Source organism: Stigmatopora argus, chromosome 2, assembly GCF_051989625.1.
Source record: "Stigmatopora argus isolate UIUO_Sarg chromosome 2, RoL_Sarg_1.0, whole genome shotgun sequence".
In the NCBI taxonomy this organism is placed as follows: Eukaryota; Metazoa; Chordata; class Actinopteri; order Syngnathiformes; family Syngnathidae; genus Stigmatopora; species Stigmatopora argus.
The window spans coordinates 6,743,326-6,764,324 of NC_135388.1; the positions used below are offsets into that span (position 1 = coordinate 6,743,326).

General features: G+C 40.8%; 2 protein-coding genes across 6 annotated transcripts in view; one reads left to right on the forward strand and one right to left on the reverse strand.

Annotated features, from left to right (window-relative positions):
• Window positions 1–16,392, reverse strand: part of unc13c (unc-13 homolog C (C. elegans)) — an 88,934-nt gene extending 72,542 nt beyond the window's left edge. For both annotated transcript variants that reach the window (XM_077623629.1, XM_077623620.1), the window contains exons 1-2: window positions 15,937–16,392; window positions 5,399–9,647 (exon numbers count right to left, since the gene is read on the reverse strand). In XM_077623629.1, the coding sequence (XP_077479755.1) occupies window positions 5,399–9,470 (4,072 nt within the window). In that variant the 5' untranslated portion in view covers window positions 9,471–9,647; window positions 15,937–16,392. The remainder of the gene's footprint in view (window positions 1–5,398; window positions 9,648–15,936) is intronic.
• LOC144091364 (uncharacterized) overlaps window positions 1–20,999 on the forward strand; it is a 218,944-nt gene that overhangs the window by 82,349 nt on the left and 115,596 nt on the right. The window lies entirely within an intron of this gene.

Sequence of the window (20,999 nt, forward strand, 5' to 3'; positions counted from 1 at the left end):
TGTACACAGCTCACCCTCAGAGAGACCGACACTGGCAGACTCCTGGGGAAATCCAATAGAATCATTAAGAACTCTTCCTCCTCTGGACACCACTCCTTCCTCTCTTTCCCACCGGAAAATGCTACAAGATATTAAGGTCTAGAAATGCTAATCTCAAATCAGTTTCTACTTCCAACCTTTTAAACACAAATTGAGAAGGTTTGGGGACAAAATCAATATTAACACAGCCACAAAACAGAAGGATAGCTCAGGAAAATGTATCAGACACTCGGATCAGAAAAGAGTCCAAATTACCAAATTAGGCACAATTATCATTCTTCCTAAACTCAATTTTCACCAATAATCATCATACAACCCAGCATAAGGAATACAAAACAGTTCTAACCTTTGCCATCATTTTTTTTCTTGAGATTACTACATAGTAGTGAGGGTTATCGCTTAACTCTAGATCAGTGGTTCTTAACCTTGTTGGAGCTACCCAACCCCACCAGTTACATATGTGCATTCACCGAAACCCACCAGTTTCATATGTGCATTCACCAAACCCCACCAGTTTCATATGCGCATTCACCGAACCCTCCTACTTGAGTGTAAAATAAAAAGATTTTTTTTTTTTAATTCAAGATAGATAAATTCCGTTGCAGCACTGATTGGCCAAGCAATGTCACGTGATCATCTGCAGCCATTGATGGACAAGTGAGGCATGGTATCATGAATAGACATGATGAGTCGATGTGTCTTGACCTCCACGGCAGATACTCCACCGAACCCCTGAGACCGACTCATCGAACCCCTAGGGTTCGATCAAACCCAGTTTGAGAACCACAGCTCTAGACTAAGAGAAACCATTCATTATAATATTTGACCATAGCCTACTTTAAAAATAGATTTTACGTACATACCACTGGGGTTCATGGCTAGCAAATCTTATTCATCTAAAATTCCACAAGTGATTACGTCATTGTACCTAATGACCAATATCGAATAACCAATCATATACTCATTATTTATTTAGGTTTCACAGATGCATTGCTAATGTCTCCCGGTTTTTATTCATGGGAAATGTACAAGGTGCAAATTCTTGGCCTGCCGCAGTTCAAGCCAAAGGGACGTGGCTGTACCAAACCAGAGGAGCAGCACTCAGCTGTGTGTGCAGTCACCGTGGACAGCAATCAGCTAAGCTTCTCTGAGACTGACAAGATTGAGCCGTTGCCACAGCTGCACTAGATAAAGCCTTACAGCAGGCTCAGATGAACCTTGTTTCACAGGTGCCTTAAATCTTGGGGGGGAAAGACACAAAAAAGTAACAAAGATAGTGCCCACGGTCTATCCCCATGCTTTCAACAAAGTGTTGCACAAGTAACAATTGCAGTAAATTTAGCATCTCGGTGCCGACACGCGTGATCACACCTCGCGTAGATCAACGCTCACCAGAGCGGAAAAGCCTGCTTTTGGCTGATAGTGGAAAATACACAACAACATTCGTTTCAGGGTGGACACAACAGAGAGACAGTAAATATATGCTGGTGCATTTCTATTTACAAGTGCAGGCAGAGATGCACACAATAGAGGAGAGCGGGGGGAAACTCCTCTGAGCAAGTGAAACAATCGTTACGTAATCACAAAACAAGCCCCCAATTCAGTAATAGCTACATGACACAAGGCTCTACGTTAGTGAAGCGATGTAACCTTGTTTTAAACTGATGGAAAGGATTTTGCCAATGCTAATCACTTAATATCTTACTAAAGGATTTAAAAATGCCATCAAACATGGAGAGGGATCATAATGTACAATAATTCAAATGACCAGTGGCATAGATAAGTATTCTGTCCCATTGTTCACAAGAGCTCCAGAGAAACACTATGCTAAATTCCATTAGCACATACAAGACTTTTCACATGATGTTAGCACTCTGAGCAAAATTATGTACGTTTTTGGCTCATCCGTTATTATCATCCATTGTTTTGTACAACGCACATGCCAGTTCCCCACAGTAAAAGCATCTGTTTTATTTTCCCTTGTTGTAGCGGCACTTTATAACTTGGCTGCCAAATTATACTTGTGAATCAGTTTGCGGCTCTTTATAAGTGCAATGGCCGTGTTGCCAAACACTTGCACAAAACTGTTAAAAAAAGCTCAGAAAAACAATCCTCATGTCTCGCAGTTTATTTAAAAAGAATGCATGCCGCATACTTTTGAGTATCACTCGGAGTCAGGATTACACATCTTCAAATTCAAGATGCATTGAACTCCGTTTCATGTGCGTCTTGACATAATTCATTTTGTTCTGGGAACGCTTTGGTGAGGGGGGAAAAATGTAGTTGTACCTAGTTTTAAGTATAATACTTGTGAAATACTATTTCTAATTTCTGCCCAATTATATGATTTTTGTGGCTTTTACCACTGTTTACTTTGAGTGAGCCCATCAGTGGGGTCATTGAGTTCAGATAACATTGCCGACATGAATTTGACAAACCAATAGTCTTTTGCCCAATTGTATGATTGTTGTGGGTTTTACTACTGTTTTCTTTGAGTGAGCCCGTCAGTGGGGTCATTGAGTTCAGATAACATTGCCGACATGAATTTGACAAACCAATAGTCTTTATGCTCTGTTACTCGCCCTGCGACTGATACATGGGCACAACAGTGAGAGTGAGGATACCAGCCTGTGCAAAAACTGTTTAGTAGTGACAACTGTTAATTAGGAGATGACAAGCTGAAATTGTCTTATCAATAACCCCAACAACAAGTTAATGTTGAAGCCTATTGTAAAATTGCTACGCTAAAAAAAAACCAAAAAACTAAGTGCATTTCTTTTGAAATGAAAAGAATGGTTCAGTGGTTAGTGGAGGATGAGTCTGTGGGATCAAATGAAAAGTGAATTATTGTTCTTTTCCTTTGCTTCAGAGTGTAACATCAGAGAATGTAATTACTGATTTTGGCAAGCAGGATGACAAATTGTTGAAAGCATTTTCCACAACCTGTTGCTTTCCTTTGGGGTGGACAGGCTTCAATGAGGCTTTAGTCCCCGTTGACAGAAGCCTATCACTGTACATGCCAGTGAGTCCTGGCGTCGGTGTTGTAACTATTTAGGCCAGTTGGCCCATCAACCCAAATGCATCGAGGTGTTGGCAACGAGACAATTGGATGTCTTCGCGTGCTTACCTGCATTTTGATTGATAAACCCAAACTCCACATTGGGGGGCATGCCGCATAGCCTAACGTGAAGTCAAGGTGTCTATGGATATCAGCGCTTTGGGGACAGACATGCTAATCAGAAAGCTTTTGCAGGGGTTTTGGCTGTCTGCACTTCAATCAAAAAGCCTAGATCTTTCAACCTTGGCTAAATCGGCTTCCCTGCTCCTTGCTCTGTCTCAGATACCGAGTGACAGAATCTGCACAAAGCTCGGGTCAATAAATGCTGAATGCTGAATTGCATTGCATTTTCACTAGTCTGCAAAGTTTGTTTCAGCTTTGTAACATTCTCTAATGAGTTGCAAACAATTAAATACAAAATGTGTACATTTGCAAAACCCAATCGTTTTTACTTAACGTGTGTAATGTGTCGCTATAATACAGCAAAAAAAAAAACAAGAAAAACACGTTCTGACAGAAAGAGAGATGAGTTTCGGTCCATGCAGATTTCACAGCCGCTAAAGGTGAGCATCTGAAAGACCCCAGAGTCATTAGTTGTGAGTAGGTTTTAAGCGCACATTTCCTGTAGAGACTCCAGCACTGCCTTAGGACCAGCACAGCATAGCATAAAATGAATACATAATAAACTCTTAATGTAGCACTCACACGTAACCTCAAGTCTTTTATTTTTTTCAAAGGCTACCAATTTGCAGGTTAATGTGAAAATGCACTTCCTTTTATTTTGGAACAAAAATTAAAAACTGATCATGGCAGAACCTTACATTAGGCAAATGAGAGTGATTCACGACGCCTCTGTTATACAAAATAACAGAGAGAGAAAGCAGTTTAGGAGGATTTGTCACCTCTTGAATAACAGCGATACAGAAACCCTCAACCAACCCTTAAATTTTTATATGTGACAACTTACGTACAGTATTAGATGCTTAATGGACAGGCAGAAAATTGCCTTGTCAACTTCATTCTTGCATTCTTTGTCAGCGAGAGGCGTGTCATATATTGAACAGTGACAGCTTTTTTTATTGCAGTTTTCAGGGAAAGTTCTGTTACTCTTGCACTTATTTATGCATTCATTTTTGGGCCCTGCACGGACAAGTTCACTTAGTGTCTTTTGTAACCTTGGTATAAACCCAAGGCTTTCTGTAGATGGCTGCATGTTTGTATAATTTGAGCCAGATATTGAGTAAAGTTTGGAAAGGCCCAATAAGAATGCCCTAAATCTTTCAAAGTTTGCGGGGATTCCCTGATGAAAACGGCCTAACTGAATCAGTAGGATTTTAAATCAGGGGGTATCACCTACACAATACCAGAGGCTCTTCTCTCCCTATAACTGCATTTTTCATCGCCACATTTTCGGAAGAAATGATGCACTAAGCATAAAACGTGTGTACCTCCTTCAAACTTCACTAGCAGTAGACCTCTATAAATATTCTAAGCAAAGCTGACCTGGTTACAGAATGCCCTTGGGAGCGTGAATTAGCATCTGAATACAGACACTGCTATAGCCAGTTGAAGAAGGGAAATCTGGCAGGGGTGGCAGCATTGCTGAGACTCCCTTCACAGCTCACACACAAACCAGCCAACATGCATCAGAGCACACTCATGACGAGCACACATCAACTACACAGAATGGAGGCGTAAAGCTAATGAGGGGTAGAATATGCATGTGTGCACTTCCAATTATGCCACCATTTTCAACATCTGTAGTTAGATGTATCTTTTGTCAGAAGTGTTTTTGGACTCTTTCTAGCGAATCCAAGTAGGAGCAAAGTATTTAATGGTATAGAGGTTTGTTTAATTATGGGATTCTATTCCCACTGTGAGAATTTCACCCCGGTTCATTTGCAACTCAAAATGTGCATTGCGTATTGCTAACTTAAGGTAATTAGTAAAACAAACCAAAGAAATTGAACAATGACTGATTGGGTCTTATGTGCTCTTTCAAAAACTTTTTAGGTTGAGTTTATTATGAAGACTAGGTCAAACAATTCTTCGTTCAACGTAAGATTTTAGGAATTCCTCATTTATATGGAGGCAAAATTTGGGGTTTAAAGCCCTCAATCATGCGTGACTCTGGTGGCTATCTCATAAAACCCCAGTGAAGTGAGAATCATAGGATTTATATATATTTTTTTGCATTATATGTTGGTTTTTGTGACTTTATTCTGGGTGTTCTAAAATGTGTGTTAAATGAAAGTGATTGTACAAGATATAAAACAATAGGAATTGGAGAAGGAGACCTACCTCCTGCCAGAATCTGTTGCTCCAATTCAGCCATCTGTTTGCGGTAGGCCCTCAGAGCAGCCTCTTTAAATGTCGGTCGCAAGCGCTTCTTCGGTGGTGCTTCTGCGGGCTTCTCCGTGCTGTCTGTGCTTTTATCTGCCTCAGGTAACTCCACTTTTTCAGGGGTCTCAACAGTCTCCTCAACCATCTCTTCAATCGCTTCTATATCCTCGTCACCCTCTTCCATCTCCTCTGTTAGGTCATTTTCCTCTGTCTCGTCGGGTTCCTCAACATCCAAATACTCGACCATTGCGTCATACTCGGCTGTGTCCTCGGTCACATTAGTTTCATACTCTTCACTAAACTCCTCGTCATACTGCTCATCCAAACCGCAGTCGTACTCTAGGACATGAGCTTCACGGTTTGCGTCATTGTCTCTTGTGGCACTGAAATTTTCAGAGGTCTCGACATTTTGAGGGACGTTATTATCCTGAGAGGCATCGATGTCCTCTAAATCATCATTGTCCTGAGATGGCTCACATTCCTGCACAAGTTCTTCAGTTTCGTTAACATTAGTCCTGTTTTCCAAATTTGCCAGGACCTGTTCCATCACCTCAACATAGTGGGTCTCACTGTCCTCCGTTTGTTCAACAACTTTCTCCTCCGCACCTTTGATCTCTTCCTCAGCTTTGTAGGGAACAGGTTCTTTTTGCGCAGGGGGTTCTGGAGCAGAGGGTGAGTTGGATGTTGAGAGTGTGCGGAAACGCCCCATGAATGTTGAAGAAGGGTTTGTGGGTTCCTCGGGAGGTGGGGGTGCATTCTGCGGCCCGGTCTTCCACACAACCTCCAGAGCTGATTTTGCCCTCTGCAGTGTAGAACCAAAGCCAAAACCAAAAGACTTTTCACTTAGGTCTATGCTGAGCCTGCTGCTCCATGACTTTGGCACTTCCTCAACCTTTTCTGTCCGAATCTCACTCTGGCTGCGATACATTGTTGTGGATTTACCTTGAGTTTGGTGAAAGCTGTGATTGACATCAATTTCAGGAAATGTTTCCTTTGGAACTGCTTTCGAGGACACCTTTGGAGTATCTTTAACAACTACTTTTGGGGTTTCTGGGGAGACTATTTTAGGTGATTGACTTGGGGATGCTTTAGGGGATTCTTTCACAAGTACCTTTGGGGTCTCTTTAGGAACTGGTGCTTCTTTGACTGGAACGCTTAAATCTTTATTTGGTGGTACTTTATTGTTGTTGTTGCTCTCCTTGTTCACTACTTTAGGTAACTCTTTTGGAACTACCGTTACAACTTCTTTGGTAACCTCTTTGGCACCAATTCTCTGTGTGCCTTGTATAGGTGTTTTAAAATTGGTCAGAGGGGATTCCTTAGGGGATACCTTGGGGGACTCTTTGGGGGACTCTTTTGGAGACTCTTTGGGAGTCGATGCTGGGCTCACAATTGGGGTTATTTTTGGGCTCTCTTTGGGGGACTCTCTTGGGCTTTGTTTCGGTGTCATTGCTTGGCAAACCTTTGGGGTTGCTTTGCCGATCTTAACCGTCTCACTGTTTATGACCTTAGGTACTACTTTAGGTACATCTTCTTTGACAGGCTGAGTGGCATATCTTGTTGTTGGTTTAGGAATGTCTTTGAGGGGGACTTGAGAGTTGTCTTTCACTGCTATTTTTTTCTCTCTCACCGGCTCTTTTGCAGTGGCATTTGCTGTCACTTTAGTTGAAATCTTTGCAGGGACATGTGGAGTTTCCTTTTCCTGTATTCTAGTGGTTGCATCTTTTGACATGATTTTAGTTTGTTTATTGGAAGTTTTAGCTGTAGCTTTTGTGGTTTCTTTTGATGATACCTTTGTACTTTCTTTTGTCACTCCCTTTGAAGCCCCTTTTGCCTGGCGTCCCTGTGCTTTAGTAGGCTCGCGTTCTACTACGGGATGAATAATGTGGGTGGTTATTGGTGGCAAGGAAGAATCTCTGTTAAGCATCATGAACTCCTCCTCTCCTTCAAATTGCAAATCCACTTCTTGGCATTTTGTTATATTCTCTGGGAAACCTGGGATGGTGGATGGGTCAAATGGACTGCTGACCTCTATGGATACTTCCAAGCCTGAATCAGCACCTTGCTCTATGTGATGCCAGTCTTTCCAAGGTGACAAGTCAGCTTGCAAAGAAATTTGGGATCCACTGTAGTGACTTCTGTCTCCAGACATGCAGACAAGTCCATTACTCACTCCACTGTCAACAGTCTCTGTTGTCTCCATCTCATTGTGTTCATAAGGCGGATTTCCTTGACTGAGTTGGTGACTGGGGCTACCATACCAAGAAAACGCCATGTCCTCTTGTTTCCTCTGCCACAGTTCCTGATCTGAAGAGGATAACAGGGAACAGCCATTGGGCCTTGTGAAGTACTGACTCTCTGAAAAGTCCTCTGAGTATGACTGGCAAAGTTTTGAACAGTCTGATTCCGAACGACTAAGTTTTGGTGTGGAATAGTCACTCTGAGAGAGCCAACCTGATGTCACATCTGTGTAGTAAGCCTTTCCTTGTTTGTCGGGGTCATAGTAGGAATCATCGGCATAGTGAACTGCCCCTGAGTAGCTGGCTTCTTCCCCTGACCGGCTGTGGTCATGAGATCGTCTTTTCTCTGATTTACTCTTGTGAGTAGGCTTTGAGATTACCATTGCATATTTGTTTCTGCTCAGCTCATCTAACTCCTTGTCACTGTCCATGGAATCCCAGTCGTCACTCTCCACTACTTTATCTTTCCCTGAGACCTTAATATCCATACTTTCATAGGTTTGTGAGGAGGACATTGCTTTTTCTTTCCGGTCTTTCCCTTCCCTTGTTAAGCTGTCGGTGGAAACTGTAATACCAGTTCCTTTCAGTTTATAGCATTTTTTCAAGACTAAATCCCGATCTTGCGTTGTTGCGAATATAACAATAATGGGGCGTGGCTTTGCATTGGAACATTCTCGTTGTTGCCCTAACCGGTGTGCGAGCTCGATTTTAATAGTTTTATGGGCATCAGTAAGACCCACTTTGTCTTTTAGTAATTTATATATAAGATGTTCTGTTTTTTCTGACCTTTCTTCGGGAACATTGATGAAACGCAATGTTGAATTATTTGCCTGGTGGCTTATTTGTTTTATGTAGTCATGGATGTCACGTGTTTCTCTTCTTGACTGGACAAATCCCGAGCGAAGTTGCTCGATCTCGCTCTGAACGACTTCCACGCTGCTGGAAATCTCGTCAATCGAGCTCTTTAGGGCATTGACATGGCCACGTAATTCGGATAGTTCTGTCTCTATTTGGCTGATCCCCTGAAGTTCTTTGAAGATCATTTCCATGACATCCTGCGTCTGACTGATGCATCCTGTGGAGGAAGAGCCCGGCTCCAGAGTCGAGCTTTTTTGCTGCCGTCCTGCTCGGTCCAAAGACTTGCTCCGGATGCCGAGTGTTTTCCTCCAGTTGCTCACCTCTGAGTCTGAGGAGACGCATTCCTGACTCTTTTTCCATTTCCTCAATTTGCGAAGGGCGCCAAGCCGAAGCGTGTGGAGACTGGATCGTTCCACTCGTTCACCCTCAGAGCTCCCGTCAGAAGGAGCCAAACTGATAAGGCTCTTCCGGTTCCGTCTTACTGGCATAGTGTGCGACTTATGCTCATCCAGTCTACGGACAGGCTTTGCGTCACTCAGTGTGTCGGAGTAGCTACTGTCGATTGAAATAACCTCGGGAAATATGCATTCATTGTTGTTATTCAAAAAAGGGGCGGTTCTAGGGAGTCCATTCGCAATGGCCACGCGATAACTGAAAGTGGGCGATAGGGATGAGCAGTCGTTCTTGCCGTCGTCGTCGTCTTCCAGCGAAACGTTACGTGCTGAGGAACATTTGGAGATCTTTTTAACAGTGGTCCTCACTGTATTAGAAAGAGTTGGATTGTGTGCTTGGAGGTCAGTGGTCAATTTTGTTTGATCCTTAGTTTTACTTCTCTCTTTCTTCTTGATTTGCTTTGCCAATTTCTTTGTAAACATTCCTTTGCAAATCTTTTCAATGTAATCTGATATAATCTTGATGAGGATAGAAACCATGGATGGCAACGCTGAAGACTCTGTAGCACTAGCAAGTGAAGGAGTACATTGACAAGAGACCACTGGTACGATGAGGACTAGCTCAACTTCTTCTTGTGGAGAGCAAACCACTTTGCACCAGAACCAACACGGTGAAGGAAATAGCAATCGTGTTAAAATTCAGGAAAGGATATCCCCCTGAAAGGAGAAAAAGAAATGTTATTTTATCTGCACAATTCTCTGTCCTATTGAAATTTCGATTTTTATTCATACAATGAATGAAATGAAAAGGTCACCCAATGTTTGATTTAAAGAAAAAAATACACACATTCCAACACGGGAAAAATGGTGATGTCAGACACAGCAACATCTCCATTTATTGATTGTAATAACAAGTATGACATATTAACTAATTAAACGTTAATGACCTGGAATTCCATTTGTTCCTTATTCAAAGTCATGACGTTTATGACTCGCTACTTGAATCAATCAAGTGGCGATAATACAATGATGCAGCAGACTATGCATGCAAAGGTGGAGTGCTGAACATTTAATCGGTCTGGGATCGCTGCTGGAGACATTTGTATACCAATGAGCAAAACCGACCAACTGAAAGAGCAATGTTTGTCATCCAGGGGGATTTGACAGCTGCTCCACATTAGCCCTGAAATTTGCAGTTTTGAAGTGACAACAATCTCACTGCTGGCAAAGACTGGCACACATCAAAAGAGAAGGTACAGCTGTTCAACTAGTTGTTATTCTTTTGGAATGCAAGCATAAAGAATGGACACCATTTTAGTGGATCTCTAAGGTTGAACATGATCAGATTGTCTGTGTAGATTTTTGAGTCATCACCCACTGAAGTATACACGTCCTAGCATCCTGGATCAAATTGTGAAATCGTTAAGTTTACAGGGATCTTTACACAACTCGCAAAAAGTTAGGGCTATTTTGCTTCAAGGTGAATTTTCACAATAAACCTAAAATGGAGCCTAACCTTTGCAGATTAATTTAAATTTGAGCATCCCTAAATGTATCCCTGGACATTTTTAATGGTCTAATATTTCAGTATCTTTTGCACAACTCGCTCATCTCTAATACGGATGAACTACAATATCTATGTTAGATCTATAAATGGACTTTTCAAGGATTAAATATTCAATCATGGCTTCAGTCTTGAAAAGGTCATAAAATTTATGGTCAAGTATTATTACGAAAAAGGTTATTTAGGCACGCCAGGAAACCCAGAAATTCAATTTTGCATGAGTCAAGCTAAACTACACATGTTTGCTATGCTTTTAGAAAAACCTGTTTAGGGCCTGAAGATTTTTGAACACAGCTTCTATTCACTTTGCACGAAAATAAAAGATTTGATATGCCTTGACGTTGCTACCCAGACCAAGAAGTGACGTAATTCTGCTGTCAGATTTGGTTAATCAGCATGCTACTAAAGGTTTTTCAGGACACCTTTTTGGTTGGCCAATGTCAACTTAACCTATTAACAGCATTCCTCATGGAGTGCTTTTTCAATTTCAAATATCACAAGCCCTGCAGTCAGAGTCCACCTACACAACTTCTACTAACTGCCCTCCTCTGGAGATGGTGTGGGCAGAGACAGCATGTGATTGGCATCTCCCATTCTAATCTTTACTTTTTATCGGATCAGAGTTTCTGGTTTTTTTTATTTTATCATTTTACGATACATAATTCATAGACACCTGGAGCTATATAACGCTCTTTAAAGTTGGACAACTTAATCAGCGGGGTACGTCAGAGACACCTTTTGAGATTTTTTATTTTTTTATTTTTATGGTGAGGCCGTTAACTTCATTTGCAAAAAAAATCCTCAGGGATATTTTTGGGCCAATGGATAAAAAAAACTAAATCAGACATACCATTCAGAGAGGAAATACAATCTTCCAAACCCAGGCAAAAACATCTTAAGATTTCAAATGCTTGCTACTGTGTTGATCAGTAAGTAGAATCAAGATCAGACAAAAGGCAAATCGTATAAATAAATTGTATGATTTGCTCAAATTATTATACATACATTAATAATCAATTGATAGTGAGTTTTGAAATCAGTGGCATTAAAAAGGGAGGTTGGTAATAAAAGGTTGCTTATCATATCTAAGAACGTTTAAGACGGACAATCTGCAATTTTGGTATTCAGAAAACGCATGGCTCATTTTTAGGCATAGCAGTTGAAGCATTTCTATAAACATGGCCCCTAGTTACAAACTTCCAGTAACTAATTATTACACTGCTCTACATTTTCCCATCAACCTTCCAGTGATTTATTGCCAGTCACAGTTAACTGTTCAACTGCCCAGCTGTGACTTTATTGTTATGCCTTGCTACCTTATCTGTTTTAATGAAATTTAAAAAAAAAATCAAACTATTGACCTGACCAGCTCACAGGGTACCAACATGGCAAAAACATTCTCATACCCGAAGAGCGGCACAGGTTGATTGCCAATTATCCTCCAAACCACCTCTTTTCTGCAAGTGTTGTCGACACCTCGCTCAGTAGTGTTTTGTGTTTGGACACAAAAACCCAGCTGGCTTTTTAACATGCTCTTGTTTTGTTTAAAAATATATATATAAGTCTTTGGAGTCAAAACACATTTGCTCAGTCAAAAGATAATTGTGGTTGAGCATCGTATCGCCTCCCCTAGGTACCTAAAAAGTAAGTTAATACAGTTAATTCTGCGTTTAAAATCCCCGACTGATGGGTTGAATTTAAGGCAAGGAAGTCTATTGTGTTTACATGTTGGTTTTCAAACCTCTGCATCTTGAAATAATCTATACTGTTATTTTAAAGAAGACATACTGTACACAGTCTTATTTTTTCCTTTTTTAAAACAGTCCCTAAATTTTTTGCATTGTTAGACGAGTGACCGATGGGAATTATAATCTAATCTAAACATGTAACCCCCCTTTGTGACGCTACCTCAAGATTCAAGAAGGCTACCATATATTATGTCAGTGTGTCTGTGTGGTTCTATATTGTGGCTTGTGCATGGAAAGAATGTAATAATTGAATAGGATTTGCACAATGAAATGAGTAGAAAAGGGAGGATACGCAAGTCTAACTAATAAGTGAAATGAAATGAGGTGAATTAATGAAAAATGTAGTAAAAGCTTTTAGTGTTGTCAAAAAGGTCACTCCTAATTGTAAAAGAAAAATATCAATTGAGCATATTAGGCTAATAACTCCCCATGTTTTAGGGGGTTGGGGTCCACCCCAGTGATATTAGATTGGGCATTTTGACAACACAATGATGTACGTGACCTAATTCACCGAGTCCTGTTGTTAATGTCAAACTAAACCGTAGGGAACAATTAAGTTGCCTGAGAAAAGTGCCATGGAGTTTTATTTTTTTCTGTCTAGTTGGTACCATGATAGCAAATGACACTCAACAAACCTTAAGCAAAACACCTAAAACAGTAGTCAGCATGTCTACTTTACACCTGTTAAGCATACAGTTGAGTAATCAAACACCCACTGGCTAGTAAACTATAAAGTTTCATTTGTGCAACATAAAATCGTCTACACTAAAAAAGTGCTGATCTTAAATGAGTGCTGATTAACAATTGGTCTGCCGCCTCGCAGCGCTTCGCGGAGCCAACATCCTGACGTGCCTGTTTTCCGTTGACAAATGAAGCATTCAGATTCTTACCCAAGGTAGCAATGCCACGCAAATGAGTCGATAATACCCGCGTGGTATCGCCTGCATTGTCCCGTTAGGAAATAATGACGCAGGAATTAGGCACAAGGGATGACTGATGACTGTATCACCTTTTGCGGCCCATTTGCATTTTATCAGTTTGACCGCCGCATCCAGCAGACCAGCTTGAAATGTAAAGGTCATTCATTTTCAGCCATAATACCTACGACATGTGAAACGATCTCCCGTTGCCTTCAGCTTAGCTATCCGCGCAAGTGCTCATTCTTTCCATAGCATAACCTGAGTGGTTTATGATTTTTTTTTATCTGATTCATCTTGGTGGGTATAAATTATTAACAGTTCCATACAGGGGAGATTACAAGATGATTGTTGTTTAGTATAGAGACTTACAATATGCTAGTTTGTGGGTTTATTGATGGTTAAAGTGTTTGTGTGGAATTGATCAAAGAGGTAAAAAAATGGAATGTACTACTTGATGACTTCTCTGGGGACTGTTCAACCGTATGTAGTCAGATTAATGAATGACACAGTGAATGTGAGAAGCAACCAAGGGTTGATTTAATGGCCCCCACAGCTGTAAAAGCATCCCTGGGCAGACAGAATCTTGGTGGGGGGATTATTGTGAGTTAATAGGTAGAAAAAGAAATCGACATGCAATCCTGAGATGGAACTAGGAATAATAAGCCTAAAACAGTTTGTTGAAATTAACGTATCCTAATACTATTATGTGACACACCTATATATTCATTCATTTTCCATACTGCTTATCCTCACAAGGGTCGCGGGGGTGCTGGGAGCCTACCTATTGGTTACCAGCCAATCGTAGGGCACAACGAGATGAACGACCATTCACTCTCACATTTATTCCTAGGTCTCACATTTATTCCTAGGGACAATTTTGAATACTCAACCAGCCTGCCATGGATGTTTTCGGGATGTGGGAAGAAACAGGAGTACCCAGAAAAAAAACACACGGGCACAAGGACAAATAAAAATTGTAATTTGGAATTCAAGCAAGATTTTTTGGGGGAAAATACAACCAGTATGCCTTAGAATTGGAGTTCAACTTAGCGGACATCCTCAAACAAACAAGAAAAGTCTGTTGTCTACCGTAAAAGCATATATGGAACTTTTATTAACGTCATAAAATAGTACACGTTACTGTCCTGACTTGTCAGCACAATATTGCTAAAGCACCAATAAGTTAGCATTAATAATTAAAGCAGAAGGTCTGAGTCAGCCGTTCCCCCCCAGACAAATACAAAAACATGAAGTCACCATAACCATGCATCATTGGTATGTGTACACAGTAGTACTCATCCGCTGTTAATATTTTAATAAATTGGTTTGACTTGCATTATTTTAGTTACCTACTTTAATTGTTACTTGTGTGGCCCCCACTTATCCAGGGCACATTGAATAAGGCTAAGCTATGATTCCTGATTTGTCATAGTTCGTAACATTTTAATATGTTAAAAAGCTTACTAATAATCTGTCAAAGCATAACATGATAAACTAAAGCAATTTAAGATTACACTTTAATTTAAGTTTAGTCAAAATATTGAATGAAGTAGTGCTGTTCTGCCTCATGCAAATAGCAGACATGCTTTTTGTTACCATGACAACCAGAGGTGGAGCTATGACATGTGTTATATATACTTAATGTTCCCAATGTAGCAACTTTTCTTCTCCTTGTGCGCCATTTTTCTCCTTAAAAATACAAATAAATCCAGTGCCATTTTATGCTGGCTTGGCGACTCTCAGCTTTAATTTTGCTTGAGTGTAAAAGAATCCTTTCTGCACATAATTTGGGAATTTAGCACCAGATATCAATCAATGCATATTTGGAATGGTAAATCTCTATGTATACAGTTAACTTGTAGTATTTACTACAACTATTTATATATTCATTTGAGGCCAAACGATTCCCAAAAAAGAGGTTGCTTCTGTGATCCTAGTGTCCATCTGTTTGACTTTCGTCCAACGGAAATAAAACATGGGGGGAAGCCACCTCAGCCACACCCACTTGCTTGAGTATGCTGGAGGCCATCATCACTAATATCCAGGGACCCATTTCCTCCATTTCCCTTGAGGGCCATCTCTCAAACACTCTATTTGCCAGAGCCTTAAAATATGTGTGCCACCCTCTTGAAGGCATGCTAACCCATTTCTCCCAATGGCCAAATTGGGGTCATCCGTCCTCATATTTTGGAAGGGGGGGTGGCAACACGTCGTAGATAACATGCATAGGAGTTACGTCATGTCTCCCGGAGCACATGATCTGGGATTACGGCAGAGTGTGGATGAATGTGGGCGTGTGCGTTGCATCTCGCACATGCATGCACACACATGTGCATGATTGCATTCTGTAGCAACCGACAGCGCGAGAGATGGATAAAGAGAGGGAGAGAATGAGAGAGTGAGAGGACCACACCACTGTGATGGAGGGGGGGGTGGCATCTTCAGATCATATTGAGTATATTTTAAATCTGCATTTGCCTCATGAACCAAACCAAATATCACTATAATGGCTTCCTTTTAATTCTCGGGTGTAAGCGGTGCACATGTCATGGTATCAGCGAAGGAGGGAATGTGAAGCATGTGCACCGTTTTTATTTTTTCTTGAAATAATGAGTGCAATTTGCATGATCCCGCTGCATTCCGGTCAAGCGGCATGTCATGGATGGATGATGGGGCCACAGAGAGAGAAAGAGAGAGAGGGTGGTGGTGCGAACGAGGAACGGAATGAAGTCCATTCATTCTTACGCATGCAACACGCACGTTAAAAAAAATACCTGCTGATGCCAAGCTCCCTTGCAGGACGCTGGTGGTTGTGTCGGTTCCGAACCCCTGCGTTCAAGTGAGTGCCGATCGGCGATGCTGGCGAGGTAAGGGGAGGAGGGGAGAGGAGAGGGAGGGAGGGGAAGAGGGCGGCTGGGTGCGCAGCTGCCTGCTCACGGGAGGCTCTCACAGCAGCGGCATCATGGTCGCCGGGCGCCTGTCAGACAGCACGCAGCCGCACCTCCGCGCCTCTCCTCCTCCATGCTTCACTTTCTGACTCCTTGCCTACCAAAAATCAATCTGAAAAATAAGAGTCTACTCCAACCTCCTCTTCTGGGTCGCGTGTAGTCCGAAAGCTGGATGGAGACGGGTTTTGGTAGTAGTGGTAGTAAGTGGGAGAGGCAGACAGCAATGCTGCTGATGGTGCTGATGCTGCTGCTGCTCCTGCTTCTACTCCTTGCTGCCCAGACTGAGGCTCTACTCCCCTGCTTGGAGAATGTCTGTCCCCTCCCTTGCACGAGACTCACTCTCTCTCCATCCTCCCTCGTTCTCCCTTACTCTCGCGCTTTCTTTCTCTCTTGCCACCCCGTTTTACTGGGGTGTGTGAATGGCACGCTCATCACATATCTGCATATGGGAAGAGCGGAATTGGGCTAATTAAAGACAAATATTTAGGTGCGGGTATATATTTTTTTCTAGGTCATAGGTAGGACAAAATATCAATGTATTGAGTACATTACGGACAAGTCATGTTCGGTTCTTCTGCTGTTACAAGAATGGAACATGATTTAGTATGTTTATATTATAGGCGCAACGGTACTCGGACGTTTCGTCGAAAGAATGGTCTACTAAACGTCCGTTCTACCAAACGTCCGTTCTACCAACCGTCCGTTCGACCAACCGTCCGTTCTACCAAACGTCCGTTCTACCAAACGTCCGTTCTACCAAACGTCCGGTCACGAGGCGCAACGGCCGATCGGTTGTCCGAAATTTTGGAGGGTTGCTGATTGGTTAATAACGAAAGATAGAGCTGATAGTGTCTGTCGAGCATGTCAAGAGTCAGTTAGCTTCGTTAGCCTGTGAGCATTTGGTTAAGAGATTTGTGGAGGGGCTTTTCTTTCAAACTAATGAGTGCATTTGTTAGATATTCTTAAACTTTTGCAAGCACAATGTAATGCTAATGGTTCTTTTTTTCTGCGTTCATGAAGGAGGGGAATTTGTGTTCATTATTTTGCAGCGCGTTTTCAAAAAATACCATTGTCTAATTCTCTTTGGCTAATGGTCTAGAAAATGTTAGATTGGAAGTCAGGCTTATTTACATTTAACTCTGCTAAAAATAGCCCAAATCAATTTAGCTGTCCAGGTTTCAGCCCAGTCTTCCTTTTTTTGAGGGGAATCAAAGAGGGAAAGGGCAAGAAGACAAGATAAAATATAGTTTAGGCTACATGGCTGATGACTAACTATCATTAAAAGTATGAGTTGGTTAATTTGTTAAACACAATTACTGCAAGATATTGTGAAGACATAACTGCAGTAAATATTTTGCATGAAAACACTTCAAGGTCATGAATATTGAATAGCCCACTGAAAAGTGGTCATTTTCTAGAAGAATGAGAGGACATGAGTTCATTTTATGCCCCAAGATAGCAGGTAAGAGATGATAATGATAGTCCATTTTCTGTGATTTACATAGAAATGATTATTCTGTTGGATAGTTGTTTTTAGAGAAAGTGACTCAAGGAGTTTGAACTTATTAAATTCTGGATTGGTTGAGATTGCATGCGCTCTGCAACTTCCATTCTGTCATTATTAATTTAAAAAAATGGTAAAGGTCAGTATAATTTAGAGTACAATACTGAAAGAAAACAACCAAAAAAATAGTTTAGTGGTTAGAACATCCTTCGACTCAGGGAATATTTACACAAAGCAGACTTTGACATTCGGCCAAGTACAAGTGCATACGAAAAGAAATTTCATTCTGTTTGGCCCGGCACCAAAATCACAATTAACTAGTGTGGCCACCTCTAAATTTTATGTGCTGGAAACCACTTGTTATTTATGTATGGGAATGCATTGTTGTGCTGGAAACCCCAGTTATTTATGTAATGCATTGGAACCACACGACACTGACAGTTGAGGCGTACATAAACCAAGTACCCCCCTAATGGTGCTATACTTATATTTATTTTTATTTTTCTTGTTGTCATTGGCCAGTTTTGAAACCGCCAATGCCCTAAAGCAAGGGTGTCAAACTCGGGTTGCTTCACGGGCCGCATTATAACGTCAACTCAATTTCATGTGGACCGGACCATTTTAGATATAATATTTTAAAATCGGATTAAAAGAAATATTCCGTTTTTATAGCTCTAAAACAATGTTTATTTGAGCTTTTTTTCTTAAAAAGGTAAAAAGTCTTTTAATCATTTGTTTTTCATTTCAAAAGGAAACAAAATATTTTTTATTATGTTCAATATTAAAGTGGGAAACCGAAAATATTTTTGGTTATTTATTTTTACAAAATGCTTTTTAAACTAAAATCACAAAAAGAAAAAAATGGATTAAAAAATTGCAGTGATGTATTTTAAAAGGGGAAAATCAGGAAATATAATATACATCTATAATTTTCATTTGAATTTGATCCTAAAACAGAAATTCGGCACTCATGATTTACTTTCTCGGGCCGCACAAAAAGATGCGGTGGGGCAGATTTGGCCCCCAGGCCCCCACTTTGACACCTGTGCCCTAAAGTATAATAGAAATTAGAAAGTTGATTTTGTTGTTTTGATGTATTTCTTATAAACATAACATTATGATTTTCATGTGTAGAGTCCCATAGTCTAATCCAATGTCGACACACGTTAATCCAGAGTAAACACATGCAATATTCTCATTACGCCAACATTAATTGCTCATTGGTCATGCACACATTCCGGTGTATTGAATAAAACCCAGGGTCACAGTGTAAATTTAGCATTTCACAAAGTAATTGTATTGATAGAGGACATACTGGTAAAAAAGTACAGATAGGGGCTAGTGGGAAAGTCAATTAAAACATCTGCTTTGATCTTCTTTAAATGCGGTACGCACATTAAAAAATAGGGGAAAAAATCAACCGTTATCCTATGATGAGGGGTGGGATAATAGTGCTTTGCAAGCTGGAGAACATCATACTTGTACGAAAATTATATGCATAAAACATTTTTGGAAGCTATTAAAATTGGAGAATGAAGTGAGTTTTAGTTTAAACCTTCATGTCATTCGTAGTTTGGGTAGTTCTAAACAATCAAAATGCAAAATATGATTTATATCATCATCTTTAGATGTGCTATTCCAATTAAGACTTTTATGAAATTGTCTGAAATTTATCAGCGATAGAATTGTTAAAAACATCAACATTTCTTCAAGTGAGATAGAATTGATTGGGTTACATGTATACATATTATTGCATGAAATAGTTTAAAGGGTCTCAGATTACATGAAATAAAATCATTTCATGGCAGTCAAAATAGCAGCAAATTTTGCATCATTGTTCAAAGACTCAATCTCGTATTGTCATGCCATTGGTGCGTAACATTTTCTAAGAAATCTTCTAAACTGATGTCCTGGTTTGATCATTTAACTTTCAGTAATGTAGAAAATTGAGGCTTGTGCTATTGTCAAATATCAGAAGCATAGCTGGTTGGCCCGAATATTTAAACATCTAAAAAATGATTCATGACGATATAGGTTGTTACCGAATAAAAACTTAGCCTCGCTTTTTGCAACTCATTTTCTTACGCTGTTTCTTCTTTGCTTCTATAAATGCTATATGCTCCCTCACACAAGTCAAGTTTGGTACTACATCAGATAGCTGGTTTAAGAAAATGAAAAGCCCATGTTTAAAACACACTGGCTTCCATTGACAGCGCTAACCTGAAATCCATTTTGACTGGTAGAGGCTGTCAGCGAATGATAGCGCTCAGCACTCCAAGTCCAAATGGATTTGACATCCAGCGTTGTCTAGACCATTGAAAGATGAAGATTGATAGCCAGTTCCCCGAGTTTAAAAGTACCGGATGTCATGGCAGTCTTCACCACTTATACATATACATCAAACGGTGCCTGAAACCTTTTAGCAAGCGAGAATGCAATCAACCTCTCACTATTTGGGGTCTTGGCAAAAAAAAAATCACAATGCTTGTAGATCACGTATACAAGATGCCCACCAACGGTGAACACGTAGTAATTTATACCGGCTATTTAGGTACAATTGACAAGGAAATTTGTCAATAGGGCGGCCTGGCGGATTAGTGGTTAGCATGTCGACCTCACAGTGAGGGACCTAGGTTCAAATCCAGGTCAGTCCATCTGTGTGGAGTTTGCATGTTTGCGTCGGTTTTCTCCGGGTACTCCGGTTTACTCCCACATTCCAAAGACATGCATGGTAGGCTGATTGGACACTCTAAATTGCCCCTAGGTATGAGTGTGAGTGTGAATGGTTGTTGTGCCCTCCGATTGGCTGGCCACCAATTTGTGGTGTCCAAAGCCTCGTCCCTGAAGGCAGCTGGGTTAGGCTCCAGCACCCCCACGACCCTAGTGAGGATAAAGCGGTTCAGAAAATGAGATGAGATGACATTTGTCTATGCTCTAAATAAAATCCCCATGTTTGAAACTTTGAACAAGGCCTTCATTTTATTCTGACGTTTAAAAAAGGAAAGACATTATGCGACGGAATTTTCCGTATTTCCATCTCCCGTCCTTTTTTCGTCTGTTTGCCTTTCTCTGGCAGCCACTAATTGTAAGGCCTCTTGGGGAAGTCACAACCCTCCCTCCCTTTTTCTTCGCTGTCACATGGGTGGATGGAAGATGTTCGGGGGGGGGGCACTGTGCTACGTGGTCTGTGTGTGGCCCCCTTTCACCCCCTGCTGGTGACTGCTACTACTGCATTCTCAAACAAATCGGACCCATTTGATGATTTGTCATTCTGCAAAACATTCAGCCGATGATTTATTTAAACCCTATGACATGCTTCACTTCAAGTCTAATGCGCTCTAGAGTTGCCTAATGTGTCGAGTAGTTGTGTCTGAGAGAGATGATA